The sequence below is a fragment of the Numenius arquata genome, chromosome 6, assembly GCF_964106895.1.
Source record: "Numenius arquata chromosome 6, bNumArq3.hap1.1, whole genome shotgun sequence".
NCBI classification, from domain to species: domain Eukaryota; kingdom Metazoa; phylum Chordata; class Aves; order Charadriiformes; family Scolopacidae; genus Numenius; species Numenius arquata.
In genome coordinates, this window is record NC_133581.1 from 2,588,111 (window position 1) to 2,609,652 (window position 21,542).

At 42.3% G+C, this 21,542-nt stretch overlaps 1 protein-coding gene across 1 annotated transcript in view; it reads left to right on the forward strand.

Annotated features, from left to right (window-relative positions):
• Positions 1-5,169: 5,169 nt before the first annotated feature.
• Positions 5,170-21,542, forward strand: part of ABTB2 (ankyrin repeat and BTB domain containing 2) — a 140,493-nt gene continuing 124,120 nt past the window's right edge. Inside the window, exon 1 of the mRNA XM_074148857.1 lies at positions 5,170-6,034. Coding sequence (XP_074004958.1) covers positions 5,170-6,034 — 865 coding nt within the window. The remainder of the gene's footprint in view (positions 6,035-21,542) is intronic.

Sequence of the window (21,542 nt, forward strand, 5' to 3'; positions counted from 1 at the left end):
AGCCAGGAGGATTTCTGTGGAATTGTTAACGTCATTTAAGTCTAAGCCGAGACAGGTAGAAGGTAAAATCACTATTTATTACCAACAAGCCTGAAGCTTTCAGTGTTCTCTCTGTAGAAGAATTCAATGAGTTCTAACTACTTGAGGAGTTTACACAAGGGATAGTATTATTTCAGAGGATTTTGAAGAACAAAGGCTTGGCCTGAAATTGTAAATTCATGAGATTCTGTGTTCTCTTTTTAAATTTTAATGAGTGCTCTCAAGTAAATTTACCTATGAATTACCAATTAACACATTCTCAAATGTAAGTGTTGTAACCTTTGAAAAGGCCATTCTGCACAAAAGGAATGGGGGAAGAAGCTGACTTACTACAGAAAGGGGGAAAAGTCTCTCTGCAGCTGGGAAGATGCAGCTGGTTCCTCCATTATTACTTGGTAACTGGTGAGGGCAGCAGCGAGTCTTTGGTGACTTGCTGAACTGGATCCTCACCTCCAGTTAGACAATAAATTGAGGGCCGTTGCTGGATAAGGGTTTTGCTGTACTGTAGAAAACACAACAGATGTACGTTATCTCTTCATCAGTGTTGCTTTGAAAATATGCAAAATGTATTTTCTTAACTGCAGTAAACCTTTTTGGGTTTTTTTTACACTTGATTTAGACCTGGTCTGTGATTCACCTGCTCTAGTCACGCTTCATCTCTGCTTTTCCCCCACATCTTCTGGTGTACGGGCTCAGACTGGTTTTCAGTTATTGAGCAGCAACTGTTAACAGTTATTAAAAAAAGATAGTTCTGAATGTTGCAGGTAAAATGCAGTTAAAATAAGCAGCTACATAAGGAAAATACCATCTGTTTACAACGAGCAAGCAGAATTAGCACTTGCTCAAAATAAAGACAGCAGCTTGAGAAGGAAATTTCTAGCGATAACCATGGAAGCAGTTTATGTCCCATGGAGAAGCCCTGCCAGTTGTTGAGCGTTTTTGGCTAATTAACACTCCAGCCCACAGCTGCAGTAAATAAGGCTTGGAAATGGCTAAATGGCTCCTTTGGCAGGTGCTCGGTAGGTACTACTTCAGGATTTTGGTTGCAGTATCCAAACTGCTTTATTTTGAGTGCTCTGCTGAGGATAGTTGTGTTACTTTTTTTTTTTTTTTTTTTCCTACTGGAAAAGCTTGAGTCTTCTTTACTTCAAGTAAGTAAAATAAGCTCATATGGGGCCTGGTGGTAAGGGACGTTTATATGTGAATGTTATTTTCTAGGAATACACTGAACTCTGTGGTTTGACCAAGTAACAGATGAATTGAGCTATTGGTTACTCTAAAAAAATATCGGTCTGGAGTCTTTGGTACAGATTAAGTTTATGAGGGCTTTACGTTTGCTTTGTTATGTTTCCTTAAAAAACTAAAAGAATTGATTATTTTTTAAACAGGTTTGATGCTATTTGTCTAGTTGCTATTTGTGCATCAGAGAATGCTGATGCTTTTTAATTCTAATTAATTCTAATGTACTTAATTAAGAGTTTTAAAACTGTAGAAGTCTGTAGTGTGTCAGAGCTAGAATAACACTTGTATTTGCACTCTTACATGAAGGAAAATAGGGGTTCTAGAGCATCATGGTTTTGAGGTTTTTTTTATGAGGCTTCCAGTGTTATATCCTTCATTTGTTTTGCCTGTGTTCCTGAAAGTCGTCCGATACCTTCTACTTTCTTGACACTTTAATTTTAGAGAGAAACGATTATAAGAAAATCCATCTATAGAGTAGATTTTTGTTGTATGAAAGTCATTTGCAATCCCTGGTGGCTCCAGTTGAAACATATGCAAAAAGAGCCCAATGCTTATTGTGCCTTATAAATCAAGGAATGTTTAGTTTTTCTTAACAGTGTTTTGATCTCTGACTCATAATCTTGATTGTTTAGGTTGGCAATTCTGTGTTAGCCCAGTAGAGAATTGCTTTCTGGAAATATACCTTAGTTTTCGTAACATAGTCTATAGTTTTGGTTTTCTGTTACAAATATATGTCTGGTCTGAAAGTGAACTATTTTCTTCTATTTCCCAGAAAGAAAATAATTTCATTATTACCTTCCACTGTTCGTTCTTCTTTCAGCTGTTCTTGGAAATCTGTTACAAAATTGGCTATTTCTAGTTGTCTGATACAGATGGTAAATAGATACTGAAGAGCACAGATCATGCAATTAACTTATTCTGTCCCAGATAAATAACGCACGTGAAATTAAGAAGTGCTAGTAGAGAACCCTTATTTATCTGATCCTCTTCTTCCCATCCCCAGTTTTGGCTTTATTGTGTTGGGTATCTTGGAATTTGAGGTTTTAAATCTTCCTTTCCATACTCGGGGGCTTCTGTTCCACAGTGGGTTTCCCTTTGGAAAAGGCTGGCGATACCTTTGCAGCGGAGGGAGGGAAGGATTTATCAGGCAAAGTGTTATTGTACAAAGAAATGCTACATGTGAAATTCTGAAGATGGAAAGCATTCCTAACGATGAGAAAACACCATGGGAGGGAAGTAAGAAAGCAGACTCTGCTTGTTAAACCAGATTATTTTTATATTGTTACGTTGCTTGGAATGGAAGGAATAACAAACTGTGTGGGAGTATAGGAGAAGTGCGATAAGGGGAAATAGAAATGATTCGTAGTAATGTGTCAAGTACCTACATAGCTGTGTTTTTCCCAAATAATGTCAAGTTCCCACTGGCCAATTATGCAGCCGTTCTCAGTGGCCATTTCTGCTTGTGTTTATGATCGAGATGAATCCAAAGAGGTAGACAGAACAGGATGAATTTTAGAGCAAGCTTTTGCAAAGGGGCATCGCAAAACAAAGCACAAAGGCTTTTTAGTGAGAAAGAGGAGGCAGAGATCGGTGTTCCTGCCTGCTTTCCCGTTCGTAGAGTTTAGTGTGGAGACGGGAGTCTTCTGCGTGTGATCTTAGAGATACACACGAGGAACTGACACGTGAAGCCTTGTTTTGGGGAGACAGTGGGGAGATACAGAGACAGGCACCACATGGTAACCTACCAAAAAGTATGGTTAAGAAGTCTGGAGTAGTCCGTGGCACCTAATCTATAGGATTAAATACAGATGTAAGAGTAGAAAGATAATATTTTTTAAAAAAAGAAGTGTATTGATTGAATGCACGAGGCCTAAATGTGTGTACTTTGAATCAGTAATGCCCTCTCTTCCATCCAGGTACCTGTTTACCACGTGCACTGTCAGCTGTGGGGTCTTTGTTGGGCTTGAAACTCTTTAAAAATAGAGCTCAAGCCTGAGAAACACGACAAAATAGCAGAGTTAGCTTTGATCTGTAAAATAACAACTGAGGTATTAGAAACGTGTAGTAAAAATACTTACTTCTGAACTGAGAGTGGAGCACAAACGAAGTGCGGTGTTATGATTTCCAAATAAATTGGAACGACCAGAGGGAGGTGTCCCTGCCCAGGGCAGGGGGCTGGAACTGGGTGATCTTTAAGGTCCCTCCCGACCTAAGCCGTTCTATGTTTTTGAGAGAGTTATGCCTGGTTTTATTAGTTTGACTGACCCTAAGCCAGGTGTATACCACTGTACAAAACGAGCCCATGTTTTTGAAGCTGGAGATCTCTCGTATCCCAAATAGGGGAAAAATCTGCAGAACAGTGAATTGCCAGCTGTGCAAAGAGGTGGACGATGGCAACATCTGTCCCGAGGGCTCGTTAGCTACAGCCTTCGCAGCAGAACACCGCGCTGCAGGTCCCGTTGCGTGCAAAGACGACCCTTCTGCTTCCTCTGCTGCAAGCAAAAGTGTCACACACCGAGAAGAGGTTGCTGCTGCAGGAGTGTGACTGGGAAATACCCACCTTCAGAGTTTTAAATGCACCTTTTAACAACAAAAAAAAAAACCAACAACCAAACAACCCACCGCACAACAACCAACCGAAGCGCTAGACACGTTCGTTTTTGCTTGTGAAGTGGGTGTCGTCGCAGTCAGCCCAGTGTCACAAATTTAGACAACTTCCAAGTGAAACTTTTTGGCCTCGTACAGCCGGAAGACAGGGGGATGTGACACCGGGGGGTGTGTGTGTGTGTGTGTGTGTGTTAATTGGAATTTATTTAGTTCGAAGGACGAAGAAAACACAAATACTCTGCGAGAGGGGGAGAAGTACGGACCGGGCTGTCCTAAGCGAAGGCGGAGAGAACCGCTGCCTGGTGCGGAGTCGTAGCTCTCTCCCAGCCAAGCCGATTCTATGATTCCTCGCAGTAATTAGTGGTTTAATGTTAATGAGGTCCCGGTGCGGCCGAGAGGGGGCGCCCTCGGCCCGCGCTCCCGGCCCGGGCGGGCCCATCGGTGGTGCGGAAGGAGGGAGGGAGGGGAGAGACAAACCAGACCCCTCGGTTTCCTACCCGGCTCCCGGTTCAAGGTCAAGGCTGTGTAAACCGCCGCACAAAGGCTCCTTTCAGCAGCCGCCGCGCCGCCTTCGCCGCCGCCAGCACAATCCTCCATTCAGGCGCTGACCCCCGCGGGGACCGGGCGTGCGCGACCCTCGCCCCGGGCAGCCGCCGCACCGCCCGGCCCGGCCCGGTCCGGTAGCGCGCCGTTCCCGAGGGCTGAGCAGGGTCGGTAGCCCCCGTGGGCGAACGGGGCCAGTGGCGGCCGAGCCCCCGTTGCCCCCCGGTCCCGCAAACCGGCGGAGCTGCCCGGCCGTCCTCGCCTCCGCTGGCCCCGCCCCGCGCTATTTGCATACGAGCCCGCCCTGCTCGGCTTTCATTGGCGGAGACGCTCTGAGTCGGCGCCGCTGATTGGTGCTTCTCTCCTTAGCTCGTTTGCATGCGGCGGGGCGGGGCCGGGGCGGCCGGCAGACCCGCGGCGGAGAAGTTGAGTCGGAGCTGCCGCCAAGTGTCCCGCCGAGCGGCCCCGCGACCTACCGGGGCTCGCCACCGCCTGCTCGCCCTCGCCACCGCCAGCCGACCCTCCCCAGGCAACAAGATGGCTGAGAGCAGCCTCCCCGCGGGATGGAGGTAGCTGGCCCTCGGCGGCTCCGGCGTGCGGGAAGGGTTTCTTCCCGCCGTGCTGCAGATCCTCCCGCGCCGCTGGTGGGGCAGGCGGCTCTGGTTCGGTAGGCGCAGGAGGGATCCGTGCCAGCCTCACCTTTCGTGCTCTTTGCGGTTGGCTTGACCCGTCTTTCCTATGGCTGGGATATACAGCTCTACTCTGAAGACCCTGGAGGATTTAACTTTGGACTCTGGTTATGGGGCAGGGGATTCCTGCAGGTCCCTTAGTCTCTCTTCTTCCAAGTCCAACTCCCAAGCCTTCACCTCTTCTCAGCACAGAGGCAACTGGTGGTACTACTCGGGCTCCATGAACAGTAGGAACAACAGCTGGGATACCGTGAACACTGTTCTGCCAGAAGACCCCGAGGTTGCAGATATTTTTTCCAAGTGTCCTAAGCTGCCGGATCTAGAGGAATACCCTTGGACTGATGAAGACATTGGAAAAATACTCAGAAAAGGGAAGGGAGATGGCAATACCAGAACTTTTTCTCAGGAAGCTGTCAGGCGGCTCTCGCAGCTGCTGAGGCGCGCCTTGATCAGGGTCTCCAGGGAGGCTCAGCGTCTCAGCGTGATGCACTCCAAGTGTACCAGGTTTGAGGTGCAGAGCGCTATCAAGCTCATCCAGAGCTGGTCGCTCTCAGAAAGCTGCGTCTTGGCGACTGTCAAGGCTCTCTCTCTGTACAGCATGAGTGCTGGAGACGGACTGAGGAAAGGTAAATCAGCTAGATGCGGCCTCACCTTTTCAGTGGGGAGGTTTTTCAGGTGGATGGTGGACACTAGGATCTCAGTTAGGATCCATGAGTACGCAGCCATTTCTTTAACCGCTTGCATGGAAAACCTCGTAGAAGAGATTAAGGCTAGGGTTTTGGCAAGTCAGAGCCCGGATGGTGGAGGAGGGGAGATCTCGGCTGAAATCCTGGAGATGGTTATCAACAATGATGCTGAACTTTGGGGAGTGTTGCAACCTTACGAGCACCTCATCTGTGGGAAAAATGCTAATGGTAAGATCTGTCTTTTACGGTTGCTCATCTTCATACGAGTAAGCTTTAGAGTAAAATTGCTGATTTTTATGGACTTGGGTTTTTTTCTGGTTTTTCTTTTCATCTGAATTGCATCCTGGTCGTGGTTTGTGTGTGCGTAAAGCAGACATGATGGTTTTACCAGGCAAGAATGATCCTGCTTTATTCTAAAGATGTATCAGTTTGTAAAAGGTGCAGAAGCTGTGGGAAACCAGGCCCCGTCGTCCTAACAAATGTCTCCTGACTTTCTACCAGCTGCTGTTTTGAACATTTTTACTATAACTGGCGTGTAAACATGCTTTTCTGTAACCATAAGATGAAATGTGCTTTACAAGCTGTTCTTCAGAAAATATCACTATTGTTTTTAAACAAAATTTACATTATAGTGAGTATCTTGCAGTTTCATCTCAAAGGTGCTATTCCCACATACAGCCTGGAGAGGGAAAACAACTTTTTTTTCTTTTTTTTTTTTTTTTTTCCCTTCGCAGTAGTAAAATTCAGTTTCTGAGCGAAAACTTGTAACTACGTGTTACTTGGACTTCCTTCTAGTTTAGCAGAAACCTGTGTTGTAATTACACTCGTGCAATAAAGAAGAGCCTGTGCTTGGCTTGCCAAAGTGAGCATGTAGGACGGTGCCTCAGTAATGAGAATAACATAGCGTTAAGGTACTAACCTCTGTAATTTGTTTAGAAAGCAGACTTTTTGAACTGTTAAGCAAATAAGCAGATAGAGGGATGTTGGCGTCTTCCTACGAGACTGAGGAGCAGTCTGAAAGGCTTAAGTCATGACAGTTCTGTTGAGAAGCTGCTCTGTTTATTTTGCATTGTCACACTGAGAAGTGCCATATTTTTCCATGGAAAACTTAGAGAAACATTCAATTTGGAAAACTATTCTCTGTACCACACACAGTTTCGTGACTTTTGCTGGCCTCATCGTGACAGTCGGATATTTGATGCATGATACCTTTCTGATTTAACTCTTCATAAAATCAAATGGCTTGATCCTCTTCAAATGATAATCTCATAACGAGAGACAAATAAAGGAGTGGATTTTCTTTGTGGAAAACATATACGTTAGGTGAATGTTAGTAATGAGATGCTTTGTTGGAGAAGCGCTGACTCGAGTTCTGCTCCTTGGTTGCATTGATTTCCGACAGTTATCCTATACCAAAGCAATAATGTCATGATTCAGATGACCAGTAGATAGGTGCAGTGACTGTCCCCGCTGGATTAAATTACACTGTGTGAGGGTGGCTGCTGTCACGGTGCTCACAAAACCTCTCCCCTGCACTCTATCTGCCCTCTGTTCACTGACAGTGTTACTAAATGCATGTGAAATAAATGTGAGGAGCCCTTTGGGATGTGCTCTTGGCACTGGTACAAGGCGTAACCGTAACTTTAAAAGTCAAACATAGACACCTACTTTTTTAACTACAAGCTCTTAGATGGAAGACTATAAAGGTATGAGGATTTCTTGTCCTTTGCCAAAACGCTTATAATTCTTGTTGTACCCTGGGAGTATTTGTCCCTGGATCCAAAAATAGGACTCGGTTCCCTCTCTTGATCCTTACGTAGGGAAGCTGTAGTAAAATATAAAATATTGTGGTCCTGTAAAGTAAAATGTGCGCATCAGCTGCTCTCTGCTCAGTGCTTCTGCCACACAGGTTCTGGGTGTAAAATAGAGAGGAAAAGTCAGTCTCTCATGGAGCTTTCTTTTTTTTTTTCTTTTTTTTTTTTTTTTCTTCTTCTTCTTAAAGGAAATCTCCTTCTTGGAGAATTTGCAATGAATGAATGGAAGCTGGTGTTCAATGGAAACATGAGTGACTGTGCAGGGAAATGCTTATAAATATTCAAAGCGCCAAATGGTCAGTTATGATAACGCTTGCGGAGTGCAACACCGAGCAGTCATGGGCCACAGAAGGATTGGCTTCTGTTACCTCTTTTGTTGTTCCTGTCTTTCAGATCAATTCTGTCAATAATTGAATGCATTTTTTAAGTCTGAAAATTGAATAAAACTGCACATGAAGGTATCCTGTGATTTCCTGTGACAGTCTGTCACTGGTATTTTACCTGACACAAGTCAGTGAATCTTCTAAATGGCTTTTCTTGCAGTTGTAAGACCACAAATGGTTTTATATGGATGCAAAAAAGCTTGAAATAACTTCTTTATTCTTCTCCCTGTAGGAATTGTAAATTAGTAGTATTCACATCATTCTCCACAGTGCTTTCAAATGATCTTGTCTTTTACATTAATTTAAATGTGAGGTAGATCTAGCAGTAAAATAACTGGATTTATTCCAGTATAAGCAACAGGATAACTTGCTTTACTGTCATTTTTGTTTCTTTTCTAGTAAGAGCGTTTTAATGGAGTACTTGTAAATTGTAAACTTGGTGTCTGTTTGTTGGGTTTTGTTTTATAGCACCGAGTTTGATGATAGAGATAAAAAGCACTTAGAGGTTAAGTTCTAGCTCCAGTCAAGCATTGCAATCTCTGGATGAAAACCATGGCAGCATCCTATGCAGAAGATTGCACTGGATTATCATAATGGACCTTTCTGGTCTTATGATCTATTGAATACCATATTTATTATTAGATCAGGATAGCATGCTGCTTTGGAGTCTAAGAAACAGTAAGTAAATACATAAATCTTCGTAAATTCTCAAGAGAGTGGGGTTTAGACCTGTATTTCTTCAGTGAGTAATCTCCCATCAAAGACAGTGGTCCACTGTTCTTAAGGCTTTGGAATCTGAAACCTTAATATTCTGTATTGTAACAAACACGTTTTAGTCAACACCTGATGTGTGAAAGGTAAAGTTTAAAACTCTCTAAGTGCTTAAGGGGGATTTGAATATTATTTTAAAATAAAAAATAATCTGTGGCTTATTTAGTTATTCACCCTTTCTGTGAAGCTGTTCATTAATCAACTATTGGCTGCTTCTGTGAGACAGTTTCTGCTGTTAGAGTGAGTGGTGGCTTCACGCTTGGGACTCGGTCTCTCCGCCTTGGAAGGCAGAGTGTCATCTGAGCTCGTGAGCATAAGGAGTTCTGTAAAGCTCTCCAGGTGCGTTAATGCCTCCCGGGACAAAGTCTTTTTAGACCAAATCTAGGTGGGATGTTGCAAAAATAATGCAGTGCAAGCTGGGAAGCAAATGAAACAAAAGCAGCAAAAATGATAAGCAGCCACTGAACAGCATAGCTACTGGAAGGTAAAAAAAAAAAAATAATGTGTAAGTTGAAATACGTGTTTTGTTTTCTATTTTTAATTAGATGGAGAAATATGATAAGCGTTGGTTTGATATAGCTCAAGTAGAGAATGCATCTGGTAGTTTCACAGGGGCTTTGAGACATGCCAATTTGGAATGTTAAGGGTCTATGAATCTAAAATGTTTGTTAGGAGGCGAGGAGAAATATGAACTTACCTTGGAAATAAGATTCTTTTATTTGATGTTCCTGTGTTTGACTTGTGCGTGGGTCATTAGAATCTGAACTGTCAGCACTGCAAATACGGTTTGATATTATTGCCCTATTAACTACAGCACTTACATTGTACTTAACTATCTGGTTATTGCCGGGCGCTCCCGCGACAGCCAATACACCTGCTGTGCTGTTTAATGCATCAGCACATCCTGGTCTTCTGTGGATATAAGTGTTGACAGATGTTTCTGCAAAAAAAAGAAAAAAAAAAAAAAAGGGGGGGGAAAAAAAAAAGGGGGGGGGAAATGATGTATTTAATTTGGTAGCAGTTTCTTCACATACCTCTTCGCTGAAACGCTTCAAGGTCTCTGTGGATAAACTAATCCACAAATTAGCCTGTTGATTTACTCAGCTGATGAGCTTATTTTAGACTCTGTTTCTATGACTCTACTTGTGTCTTGAGACGTTTTTCTTAGAAACGGGTTAAGGAGGGAAATGTGTAAGGTTTCCTCACAGTGGGAGGGAATGATTTGGACTCAATAAAATTAGACCAGAGACGAATTTTCTTCTTGTTAATACTAAACACTGTGGCACACCCTACCAAGCGACAAGCATGGACTTTGGATTTAGTATCACTATTTTCTTTTATATTTCTCACTGCATTAATATAGGTTAAAAATTAGAGCTGATTTTAACACAGAGGATTTTTAGCGCTATGCCATTATAAAAATTCCTTTTTATAGTTATCAAAATGGTCTGAAATAAATAAATAAATACAAGTTATTTCAGTGAGTCCCGGTATTGTACTGAAATCCAGCATGGAAAAAATATTTTTATAACATTTCAATAATGTCCTTTTGTCTGAACTGAACAAACTGGTGTGCTCATAAAGAACCTCATCGGTTTTAATAAGCTATCAGCTTCACAACTATTCAAGGGAAAAACTGCCTGTTGGAAGGGGTGTATTTTGGGGAAGAAAGCTGTAAATGCAATCATTAACCGAAGGCGAGTAGATATACGAGGCTGGTACAGTGTTATCACAGGTGGTTTGCAAATCATTAATAAAATAACACCTCTGTCTCCTGTGTGACCGTACCTGAAGCAGGAGTTGAAGCAGCGTTGCTTACCGGAGATTCCCGGGCAGGAATACGATAGACCTACGTGCGCGTTTCCGTACAGGATGAGCGGGTCGTAGCTATGATCCTATTCAAACTCTGTCTTCGTTCAGCTCCGTACAAATGTACCCCCTTTGTACTTTTATTCCTACACATTCAAGAACTTGGATTTATACCAATGAACCCACAGGGACAAATTCTTTAAGCCTTGTCAGTGCTTGTAAATACACGCTCACCTCTCCTACAAATGCAAACCACTGGATACACAAGTAAGAATATAAATATCTGCAGATACGCATCTTGCCTATGTTAAAGGGTAGATCAAGTCAAGCTAAAATACCTATGTTTTTTCCCCTTATAGTGGGTTATATGTGTATATATATTTTATTTAGTGATAATACAGGAAAACTTCATTAATGATGTAATAATGCTGTCTTAAATTAATCTTGCAAATTGCTGATATTACGCCATGGCAATAAAATTTGTGTCCTTTCAATTAATGAGCAAGTGCGGAAACTGCCTCAATGTATAACTCCTGGCAGCAAATGCTGATACTTGGATTTCAAGTGGGATCGGTGTCGGTGATGGCTTATCCATGTGAAAATGAGGAGTTAGGCCTCTGAAGAAGGAACCTCTTGGAGAGAAAAGTCTGTGACCTGTTGTGTCGAGGCTGAAGCCTGTTGTTACTGCTAAAGGCAGGGGCTCGAACTGACCAAATACTGTTGAGGCCAGGACAGAATTTTATCCTTGGTATGTAAACCCTAAGTTATAAAAGGGGTTTTGGTTTGGTTTAGTTTTCTTTTTTTGGTTTTTTAATTTGGGGCTATTCCAAAACTGATTGCAATAGTAACATAGGGTGGCAGTGAATTTTGAATAAATTTTTTGTTAATGGGGTTGAGATGAAAGATCTTTTTGCACTGAAAAATCTTGTTGGGGTTTTAATGTTATTGTAACATTTTTATGTTGTGATAATTTATTTCTGCTCATGTACCTGGTATGATTCAATTAATCTAGTTAATGGTCCATTTAGAGCTTCCTTCCTTATCAGGTTGATTTTTCTGTCCCTTTCCCCAGCTTGGTGGTGTAACGTGTAGGTATGCAACGCTGCAAGGGAGATGTTTAAGCTTCTAAAGCCCTCTGTTGTATGAAATGTAGGAAGTACTGAACATACTTATTTACAACAGACTGTGTAAAATACACTTACTGCACGGTTACCAAGTTGCAGAGGGACATGGGTTTAGGACTTGAGCACTTAAGTAGCTTCAGAAAGAACTGAAGCTCAAAAATGCCCGTTTGCATTTGGGAGCTTAAACCCAAGATTTTAATGTTGAGCTAGAAGTAAGTTCATTTTTTAAAAAGAGCCCACCTTACAGCAATGCAAGAAAATGGAAAGATAAGGCCAAAGGTGTAATATTAATCCTGTGATCTTCATTGGGTTGATATGTTGTTCTTAAAGTGAAATGTAAAATGAACAGGTGTTCATCTTGAGCGATTTGTCCATTGAGCCAGCAGAATTCAAGGGAAGAGAAGCGGGCTTCTAAACACAACAAAACCACTAGATACTCAGAAGCGCCCAGCAAATCCCTCAGCAATCTTTATTCTTCTGAATGTTTGGAAACAAGATCAAAATAATTCTTTGTTTACATTTTAGCTCGGTTTGCATTTAGTCAATCCTAAACTTTTCAAGTAAATGTGTGGTCCTTATTATAAACGTTTTCACAGCGTCACAGGCTCAGGAGTCCTGCTTTTGCAGTCTCGCGCTCGGGTCATTAAGAAAACCTCTCTCATTGACTGAGTTCTACTCTACCAGTTAGTCAACATAAGAAAATGTCCGTTTGCTCACATTGAACTAAGAATTCGGGCTGATGGACAAAAGAATAACAATCACTTCTGATGCTCTTCTTAGAATCATAGGATGGTTCGGGTTGGAAGGGACTTTAAAGACCATCGAATTCCAGCTCCTTGCCCTGGGCAGGGACACCTCCCACTAGACCAGGTTGCCCAAAGCCCCGTCCAACCTGGCCTTGAACGCTTCAAGGGACAAAAACATTTCAACAGAATTCCAGTTCATTCCCTTACAGAACAAGAGCTACATTTGGAAAAAAAAAAAATTGCTAGACCGTGTTGAAAGCATCTAAGTCAATGTAAGGATTCCAAGTTCTTGCATTTATGAGCGAGGAGAGCCTTTTAAATGGAATCTTGTTGGTGGTGCAGGCCTTATCAGGAGAAAGCAGTAACACACAGAGGAAAAGATGCACAAACGCTGAAAGGTTTATTCTTTTCATGCAAACACATCCAGACTTGCCTTCTGACTTAGATCACCAACCAGGCTGGAACCGTGAGCTCATTCTGGTCCTTAGGAAAGGTTTGGCGACAGCGGGTGTGACTTGGAATGCTTGGCTGGCAACTGGAGCAAGGAGAGGCCAGCGCTGGGACAGGCCAGCTCTGGGCAGGGCACGGTAGAGGGCTGGTTGGCAACCTGTAATTAAAGTGTCTGCCTGCAGCCCGTAGGGTGGTGGCCGCTGCTTTTGTGAGTGTGGAATATGTGGGAGAGAATTAATAGTGTGAAAGAAACTTGGGAGGGAAGGGTATGCTGTAACTGCTGAGGAAACTAAGGATCAGTCCTTTCAGCTCAAGTTAAATGATATTCCGAGCTATAAAATCCTTGTCACTTAAAACCTACTTGCTTATGTGTTACTTGCAGATGAAAGTCCCTTAAAATTGTAAACTTCCTCCTCATCTGCTCCAAACCTGTTACTTAATGATCTGATTTCATTAACTGTAGTCTGGCTGATGTCTTTGGTGGTGGTCCTCGAGGAGGGAGTTGTTTGGATTGGTCTTTACTGTGGTCTTAACATGAAACGTTTCTTTGAAATAGACCTTCAATGAAGCCGAGGTTGTGGACTGTAACCCGTGAGAACCATTAAATCGGGTCACAGGGACTGCTGTGAATGTCCATGCGTTCTTCCTGTTGACCAAGCAAAAACCGTCCGATGTTCCTCGTATGGGTTTGACCCAGGCAACTCCTAGATTAAGTTAAGCCTGAGCACTTGTCCATCTTGTTCTGGTTGCTTAATTACGACACCAGGATCGTTTCTTTTTGAAAACTTGTTTGATGTTCACCAGGCAACTTAACCTGCGTCACATCTGAATGGAGCAAAATACCGGCTTGTGGAGGATGCTGCGAGGGTTCATTCAGTCATCGGTGTAAAGTGCTTTCAGGCTGTGGAGTGGTAGGGACAGTAGAAGGCAAAGCATCTTCTTCATCCCCTTGGGTCAGTCCACGTCGTTCGTGTAGTTGGTGCGAGGCTTTCTCTCTGCGCTAACGGTGCTGTTGTACACTGAGAATATGCATCTCCATTTGTTCACTTAAGCACAAGTTGCTGCTAAGGGAAATTTAAGTCTAATTGAAGTCTTATTTTTTTTATTGTTTTATTTTAAAAAAAAAAAAAATTAGAAGGAAGCTAAAGTTGTTTTCAAGTGACCCAAGTGATGCTTTTTTGTAGTGTTAGCCTCTCTATCAAGAGCCTGCATTTGGCTCCCCGGTCCAAAACATGAAAAAGTCTTGACATGAGCAAAAAGGAGGAAAACTGTGGAAAATGTGCTTAAGTAATTGCTGTAGTTCTTGTGTAGTGACACCACAATGCTTAAGATGATTAAGGGTATTTGTGGTATAATCATGGGCTGGAGACTAAGAACTGAAGCCAAATAAACATTTCAGACCAGCTTTTCGGTTTGTGCATGTAGATTTATACCAACTGATAAATTTGCTATGGGGCTGTGCAAGATCAAAGTAAATGTTGTTTATGATATTCCAGGGATGAGAGGAAAAGAACACTAGAGAAGACATCATCTGCTTGTCCCGTTCTTTAGTGTTTATAACGTTACAGTCCATGTTGGATACTTCAGTTACTTTCATTTCTAGCCCAATCTGTAGTCTGTTGCCTGGGACCTGGAGAATAAAGAAGAAAAGATGACTGTGTGTTTATTCTGAGACTTATAGATTTAAAGAAATAAACATGCAGAGGCGTAATTATGTATTAGTTTCTTGATCCTGTATAGCTCTGCTTTTTTTCCTGATTAATTCCGAGATCACAGTGAAGAGCTTTTCTTTAATATTTACATTTTATTGCTTGTGAATAAAGCACGCTACTCTTTCAGCTGAAGGGCAAGAACTCAATGTTGGCAAACAGCTGGGGAATTGGGCCAGTTTTGTCTCCTATTCTTTGTTCAAACTGTTTTGGATTTTGTTTTTGATGTTTTAATAGAATTTAGTAGAAATCAATTTCTTGTTTGCTTGTTTTATTTTAATGATTACCCAGTACTCTCTGCAGCACAGACTGATGGCAAAGCTAATGGGTTAAAGCAAAACCCCAGTTTTCCAGTTGCTTTTAGACAGTTCACTCATCTTTAACTTTGATTTTGATTGATTGAACTTTGATGTTGTCATAATATAAGAGATAATGTATAATGAAATGTAATTCCTCGGGGGGGGGTGATACCATTTCTGGTTAATTGCATATTGAATTTCTGTTCTTTGGTTTGAATGTTATCTTCCCTCCACCTCCCACTCTGTTTTGTGCTCAACTTTTGCTGGCAGTTTTGTTTAGTCTAGACATCATAAAAATCACTCTAGAGTTGAAATGATACAGTTTTATTATGGTTTTAGTATGGTTTCTAGTACTTTTAAGTTGCTATATCAAATTTACAAGGTGCCTTTGGATGTTTTCACTAAAGTGATAGTTTAACTTTGAGTGAGGGGGAAGAAGATGGAAAACTACAATAGTAGGCAACTAAGACACAACATCTTTATTAGTTGTTTTTAATAAACCATTTCATTCTATTGTCAATATATATACAGACTTCTAAAGCTTTTTGGGGGGTTCATGTATTTTTTTATTTTTTTTTTTCCCGAGAAATATGATGAAAAGTTCTGTTATGCCTTGGCAGTGTACGTGGAAATTTTGGCTTGAGTGAGTATCGGTTTTGTTTGAGTTTATAAGATGCTCGAGGGTGATGACAGTAAGATCTTCAAGTAGGAAATTTGTCAGAATTGTTGTCAATGAACGACTACTGGAAGCAAGCTGGGAATCCATGGGAGAAAAGTGCTGCTTACCGTAAAGTTTAATCTTGCTGGAGCCAAAGGAATTACTTCCACTTACCAGTGCTGAGAGAGGAGAGTGTTTCCTTATGGAATACAGTAGTGGCTTATGGATTTTAGTCTGTGATTCCTTACAATAGCAAAGGAATGATTTTTTTTGCTTATCGGAAAAAATGGAATTCTTTTTGAAGCAGTTGCCCGGGCTCTTCCGCTGAAATCCCTTGGATTGAGGCCACGTGTTTGTCTCGGGTAGTTTTGTTTTAGTGCTTTGTAATAAACTTCAGGGCTTTACACCTCGAGGTGGGAGAAGCTTTGATGCTGTCCGTTCATTCCATGGAAAACCTGCGTGTCCCGTCGCGTGCGCTGGGGGCGGGGGGGGGATTTAAAGCATCTGTAATGCTGAGGTGGTTTTGTAGCCGCGCTGGTGAGTGCGATGTGGGTGACTGGTGTGTTCTTATTAATGTTATTCTTTTGAAAAACCTGTGTCCTCCCCCCCGCCATCACCTCCTCCCTGTTCTCTCAGGGCAATGCCAGATGCAGAGTCTCTTATTAAAGCCACTCAAGGAAGATTCATGTTTAACACTACATTTCCCGATGGAAACAGCCCTAGAATTGTTTCTGGCACCTTTTCCCTGTGTATATAATCTTGGGTCTCATATTTTTGCTGCAGACATGTGGAATTGCAGCTTTTGTCTTAGGTTATTTTGTGGGATGATGTATGCGCTGCACATCACTAAATTTGGGGAGGGGACTGTTTTGCTTTGTTTTTTAAACAGTCTCAGTGACCTGTGACCTTCTGGAATTGAGTGATAAAACTGTGTGAATCTTCTTCTACCTTGACAGCAGCTCAGAATACCATTTTCCTTTTATAGTCTGATGATGTATTTGTAAGGCTGTGTGATTGTGGGGTTTTTTTATGTTCACTGCAGGCCAGAGCCTTCCCTAAGGCAAGCACAATTTATAAATTGAAACGAATATAATTTCTTAGTGTGAAAGTAACTCTTCCCCTATAGCCAGGACTTAGACAATGCACATCTTAGGGAAGAAGATAGTAAATTGGCAGAGGGCATTTGGCCTACCACCATCTGCAGAGCCTGCGCTCCAATTTTCTGCTGTTGCCATGGGCTGCAGACTCAGACAGGAAATCATGGTAGGATGGGAAGGGGTCCAAAATATACACAGTCAGTATAAGGTTTGCAGTTAAAAGAGAGTCAGAGAACAGGCTATCTGTTCTACTGAACAGGCACTGCAAAGTAAAGCTGGCTTGTGTGTGAGCGCGCGCGCACACTTTAAACGTCTTTTTATATTTTATATGCTCATTTTTTTAAAAGCTTGAATTTTTTCCATGTAAAGTAACGTGTGTAACTTCAAATGATCCATTTATATGCAAGGGGCCTGATTCAACCCTTGCTTAACTGGCCTTGCTGGTCTGGAAGAAGAGTGAAGCGGTGGAGAACAGGGCCCCTGACACACGTGAAGTCCCCAGGCAGAGCTTTGTCTCGACACGTCAAATAGAGGAGCAGCCCCTGCTTCCCCTGGGCTCGCCACCACTTTGGGATTTGGATTTGGTTTTGGGGAGTAAGGCCTGGCTTCTGTGTACTATCAAACATACAGAGTTTGGCCATAGGGGGCTCCGTGCACGGTCTGTCAAGAGAGAGGGATGTAGGAGGGGTTCAAAAAGCGATCCAGCTCTGTTAACCAGCGCTGGGTAGATCGGAGGGTCAGAGTTATCAGTGTCATTCCTTTGAACTGTAGGGTGAAACAGTGAGTACTGGGGTGACTTGATTTGGAGAGCAAACAGTTTTCTTATCTGTCATTGAGAGAGTAAACATAATAAATGCACCGTTTGCAAAGCTTCCAGTGCGTCCAAGAGTAGTGTGCAACCAGTCGACTTGTGCTCCCTTGACAGATGATGGGAGACAACTAATTTCTCCAGCAGCTGCTAATTTAATCTTTGTATAGAAGATGCTTCTTAGCCGAAAAATAACAACGAAACATCATGGAGCGTCATGTCACGCTGGTGACGTGTTCTGGACTGACAGAATAAGAGCTCAGCAAACTTCTTGCGGCAGAAACCTGAACTAAAACCTTTTCTCACAAGCCCATCTGAGGTTTTTAATTCTGACTGAAGGGAACTATACAAGAGGGTGGTTTGTTCTCCAGGCATTTTCCAACCAGAGCTTTTATTTGGCGGTAAGAACTACTTCCTGCTTGCCTTAGTTGTGTATGTAGTCCCTTTTCAGCTGCGTTGAAGAGTGGAATTGCAAACAGGAATAAGGTGAGGTCTGCGTGTTACAGTGCCAAATATCGCTGGATGCAGCGGTGATTTATCTGCCAGAATGATACTAGAAGCTACCAATTAATCCAATTTAGAAATCAAATAACTTAGGTAGCATTTAACCCTGGGGCTGGGATCAGTGAATAGGGCAGTCTATTTCATGACCCTGTATCTTCCAGTAACTGCTGCTTTTTTGTGTGTAATATAATCTCAATAAGACTTGCTGATTTTTATTTTTTATTTTAAATAAAATCTGACTGGAGACAATTTTCAAATTGCAAGCTGCCTCAGCCAAGCCATCTGCCTGAGTCTTCAGCAGCGCATTGTATTTATGAAAAGCGTTCTAGGGGAACATCATCATTCTGAAAAAGTTTTTGAGCTGATTCTACACTAAAAGAAGTGATCCAAAAAGCTGCTGCTGATTTACATGTGAACACTGCCAAGTATTTCTCTGATGAGAGTACATAACAAAGAAGTGCTCGGGTGATTGAGTAAGGCTGATTTGAACAATCTGTTGTGGATTATATTTCCTTCTGATATTCCACAATTGTGAGAAGCTACTGTCACTTGTATTTTCAGTCTGTGTTTTGCTTAGAGGTACACGATCTTTTCTATTCAAGTCCCTTGAGCCAGTTGTGGGGGGACGTACAGTATTTCTTGCTTAAAAATATTCATGAATGTTGCATGGGCCAGTTCCATTGGACTTTGTCACTCATAGGGATTTCGAGAAGACAACAGAAAAGTTATTTTTTATTTGTTTCAATTAGGGATTGATAGACAAATTCTAATTTGATTTTTGGGTCTGAATACGGATATGAATTCAGAATCAGTTGCTTTCGCAACCTTGCTGTTTTCTTAACTGTTATTAAGGAGTTTGCTCAGTGAAGATCTGTAAAAATGTATTTATTCTGTAGGACTGGTTCATCTGAGGACGCTTTTCTGTTGTTCAAGAGCAACAGGTTACTCTGTGCTTGTTACGTGATGAACAACGTGAGCTTTAAAAGTCTCATGTGGGAGTGATTTCTTCTACTTTTTGTGATTTGCTGTTGGAGAGAAATGAAGCAGTTTATATAAAGCAGCTGCTTATTTTGGAACAATGTCAGCATAACACATTAAAGAACCCATTAATCACTTAGTTTGAGCTTAATTTATTATTTAAAAAAGCTTCTTGCATCTATTGTTCATTTCAGAATGCCAGGGATGCTAAGAAATATGTTACGTATTCAGATCTACAGGCGAAGAGCATCAAATTAAGTTATAGTAGGGAGCAGAACCACAATGGGTTGCTGCTGAAGTATTGGCTCTCCTGTTACTCCTGTTTAGGAGCAGAAGAGGGCCGTGTAAATACCTGCACAAATAAAGAACTGCTGTGAGCTCTCATCTTGCTCCACAGTTACCATGTGTAAATTTTTGTCCTGGGATAGTTGCTTCTTATCTCAGTTCAGTCCTTGCCAGCACAAAAGCCCTCGCTTTCCTGCAAGTCTTTCAGGAGGGGAAAAAAGAGAAATAAGCCAACTTCTCCATCTCCCCTCAAAAATCCCAAAGCTCATTTTACAAGAGAATTTAGTCTGTATTTAGACTCTTAAGTTCCTTGGCTCAGTGTCTTTCTTATGTGTCCCCTGTGTAGTCCTAATGGTACCAGAAGAGCTTACTATGTTATTATCATGTTGTTGCAGAGATTTTTTTTTTTGAGTACTGTGAGTAAATGGATTGACCATTAAAACCTAGATTTGTTTTGAGATGAAGGGGTCAGTAGGTGAATTTTTGAAAAGATTGAATGATTTGGTGAGAAACCTGCTCTATGATTGCACAGGAGCATAACACAGTTGTCTGTTCCCACAAACCAAATTGTAATCGTAACCACAGGATCAAGCTTTCCTTCAGCTTTTCAGGAAGGTACTCAAGCAGCATTTTCATTTTATTGGGAGGTACAGTCGGGTTTGTGGTGTTCTTTAATACATCATAGTTCATAAAACTGGCAGCCTTAATTGGATGGAACCAGTTAGTAGAAGCATATGAGGTGAACCAGAAAGAGATCTCTTGGGGTCCAAATTGTGTCTTGTCTTAACATAACGCGTGGCTTGGCGCAGCGAGTAGCTGAGGCCGAGAGCAACCTAGTAATAATTTTGTTTGAATAATGGCATTCACGTAGCTGTGCTAATGAGCTGCGTTCTGCTCTCTGTCCTGCAGACTGTGGACTGGACTCTGTGCTTATTTTGCATCTCTTATGGCTTCTGTCTGCAGTAGAGCTTGTCTCAACGCACAGTGATGTAATGGATCAGAATCTGACCTTATCGCGCTGCTTTCCCACAACTGCTGTGCAGCAATCGCAGCTGTTCACTGATTATTTTTTTTCCAATTGGCTGCTTTGGGAGACATTATTCTTTGGCCTCAACTTCCTGATGCAAATAATCAGCCAGTCTTTGGTAACAACATTCAGACAGAGCAGGCGGTGGTGTTGAAGGCATTAAGCACTGCTTAAGTATTTGGTTCTGCTCAAAATGTTCAGGCCTTTAAATGAATATTAGGTTTATTTTTATGGGCAGTGAATTATGTGCTTCCTCCTTCCCTTTGCCCCTATCTTTCCCTCAGCTTATGACAAGCTAGGACAAAAGCAGCACTTAAGAAAGGAATGAAGTGTTCCATATAGATATATCTTGTAGGCTTTTTTTTTTTTTTTCCATTAGTGTCACGTATAAATGCTCTGTTCCATTTAGCATCCCCACTGACGTCGGGGAAGTTGCATGAGCTAGCAGTTCTCCACTTAGAGTTTTTTCAGATTTTTGGGATTTTTTTTAAGTACCTTTGATTCGTTCATTGTGAAAGTACTGTGAGCTTATGAATTACACCCAAGAAAGGGTGGGAGGAGGAATACAGACGAATACTTTGGGAGCTGGAAGTCTTGACTATGCTGCATAACTACTTGGTCACATTAGAATAGCTGAAATGCTGGTTAGGAGGAGCTCCTGGAGGTCATCTAGTCCGATGTCCCACCCGTAGTCGTAATCCTGCCAGAACTAGATCAGGTAAGCGATGGCTTTGTCTCTCTACACAAGCCTGAAATAACGGTAAAACCAGTACAATGGTGGCATCATAGAATGGTTTGAGTTGGAAGGGACCTTAAAGACCATCCAGTTCCAACACCTCCCACCAGACCAGGTTGCTCAAAGCTTCATCCAGCCTGGCCTTGAACCCCTCCAGGGATGGGGCAGCCACAGCTTCTCTGGGCAACCTGGGCCAGGCTCTCACCACCCTCATAGTGAAAAACTATGTAGTCAGTCATCATCTGTGCCTCACCTTGAGTGTGGAAAGGCCTTTCTGGTTAGAAGGTGCTGTTGAATTCTGCCCAGGCAGAGTGCAGGGAAGCTCCAGAGATGAAAAGGCAGAAGCGGGGCAAGGAGGAGGCAGCCATCGGGAGGCTCTCTCCAAGGCGGTTGCCAATCCCAGGTCTTCTGACTCCTGTCTGGCTTCTGAAGACTCAGCTTCTCTGTGATACTGGGCTGTTGTATAACTTTGGGCCATGTGATTTTTCTCTCTCTCTGTGTCTCTGTTTTTAATTCATGTGTGAAATGCATCTAATGA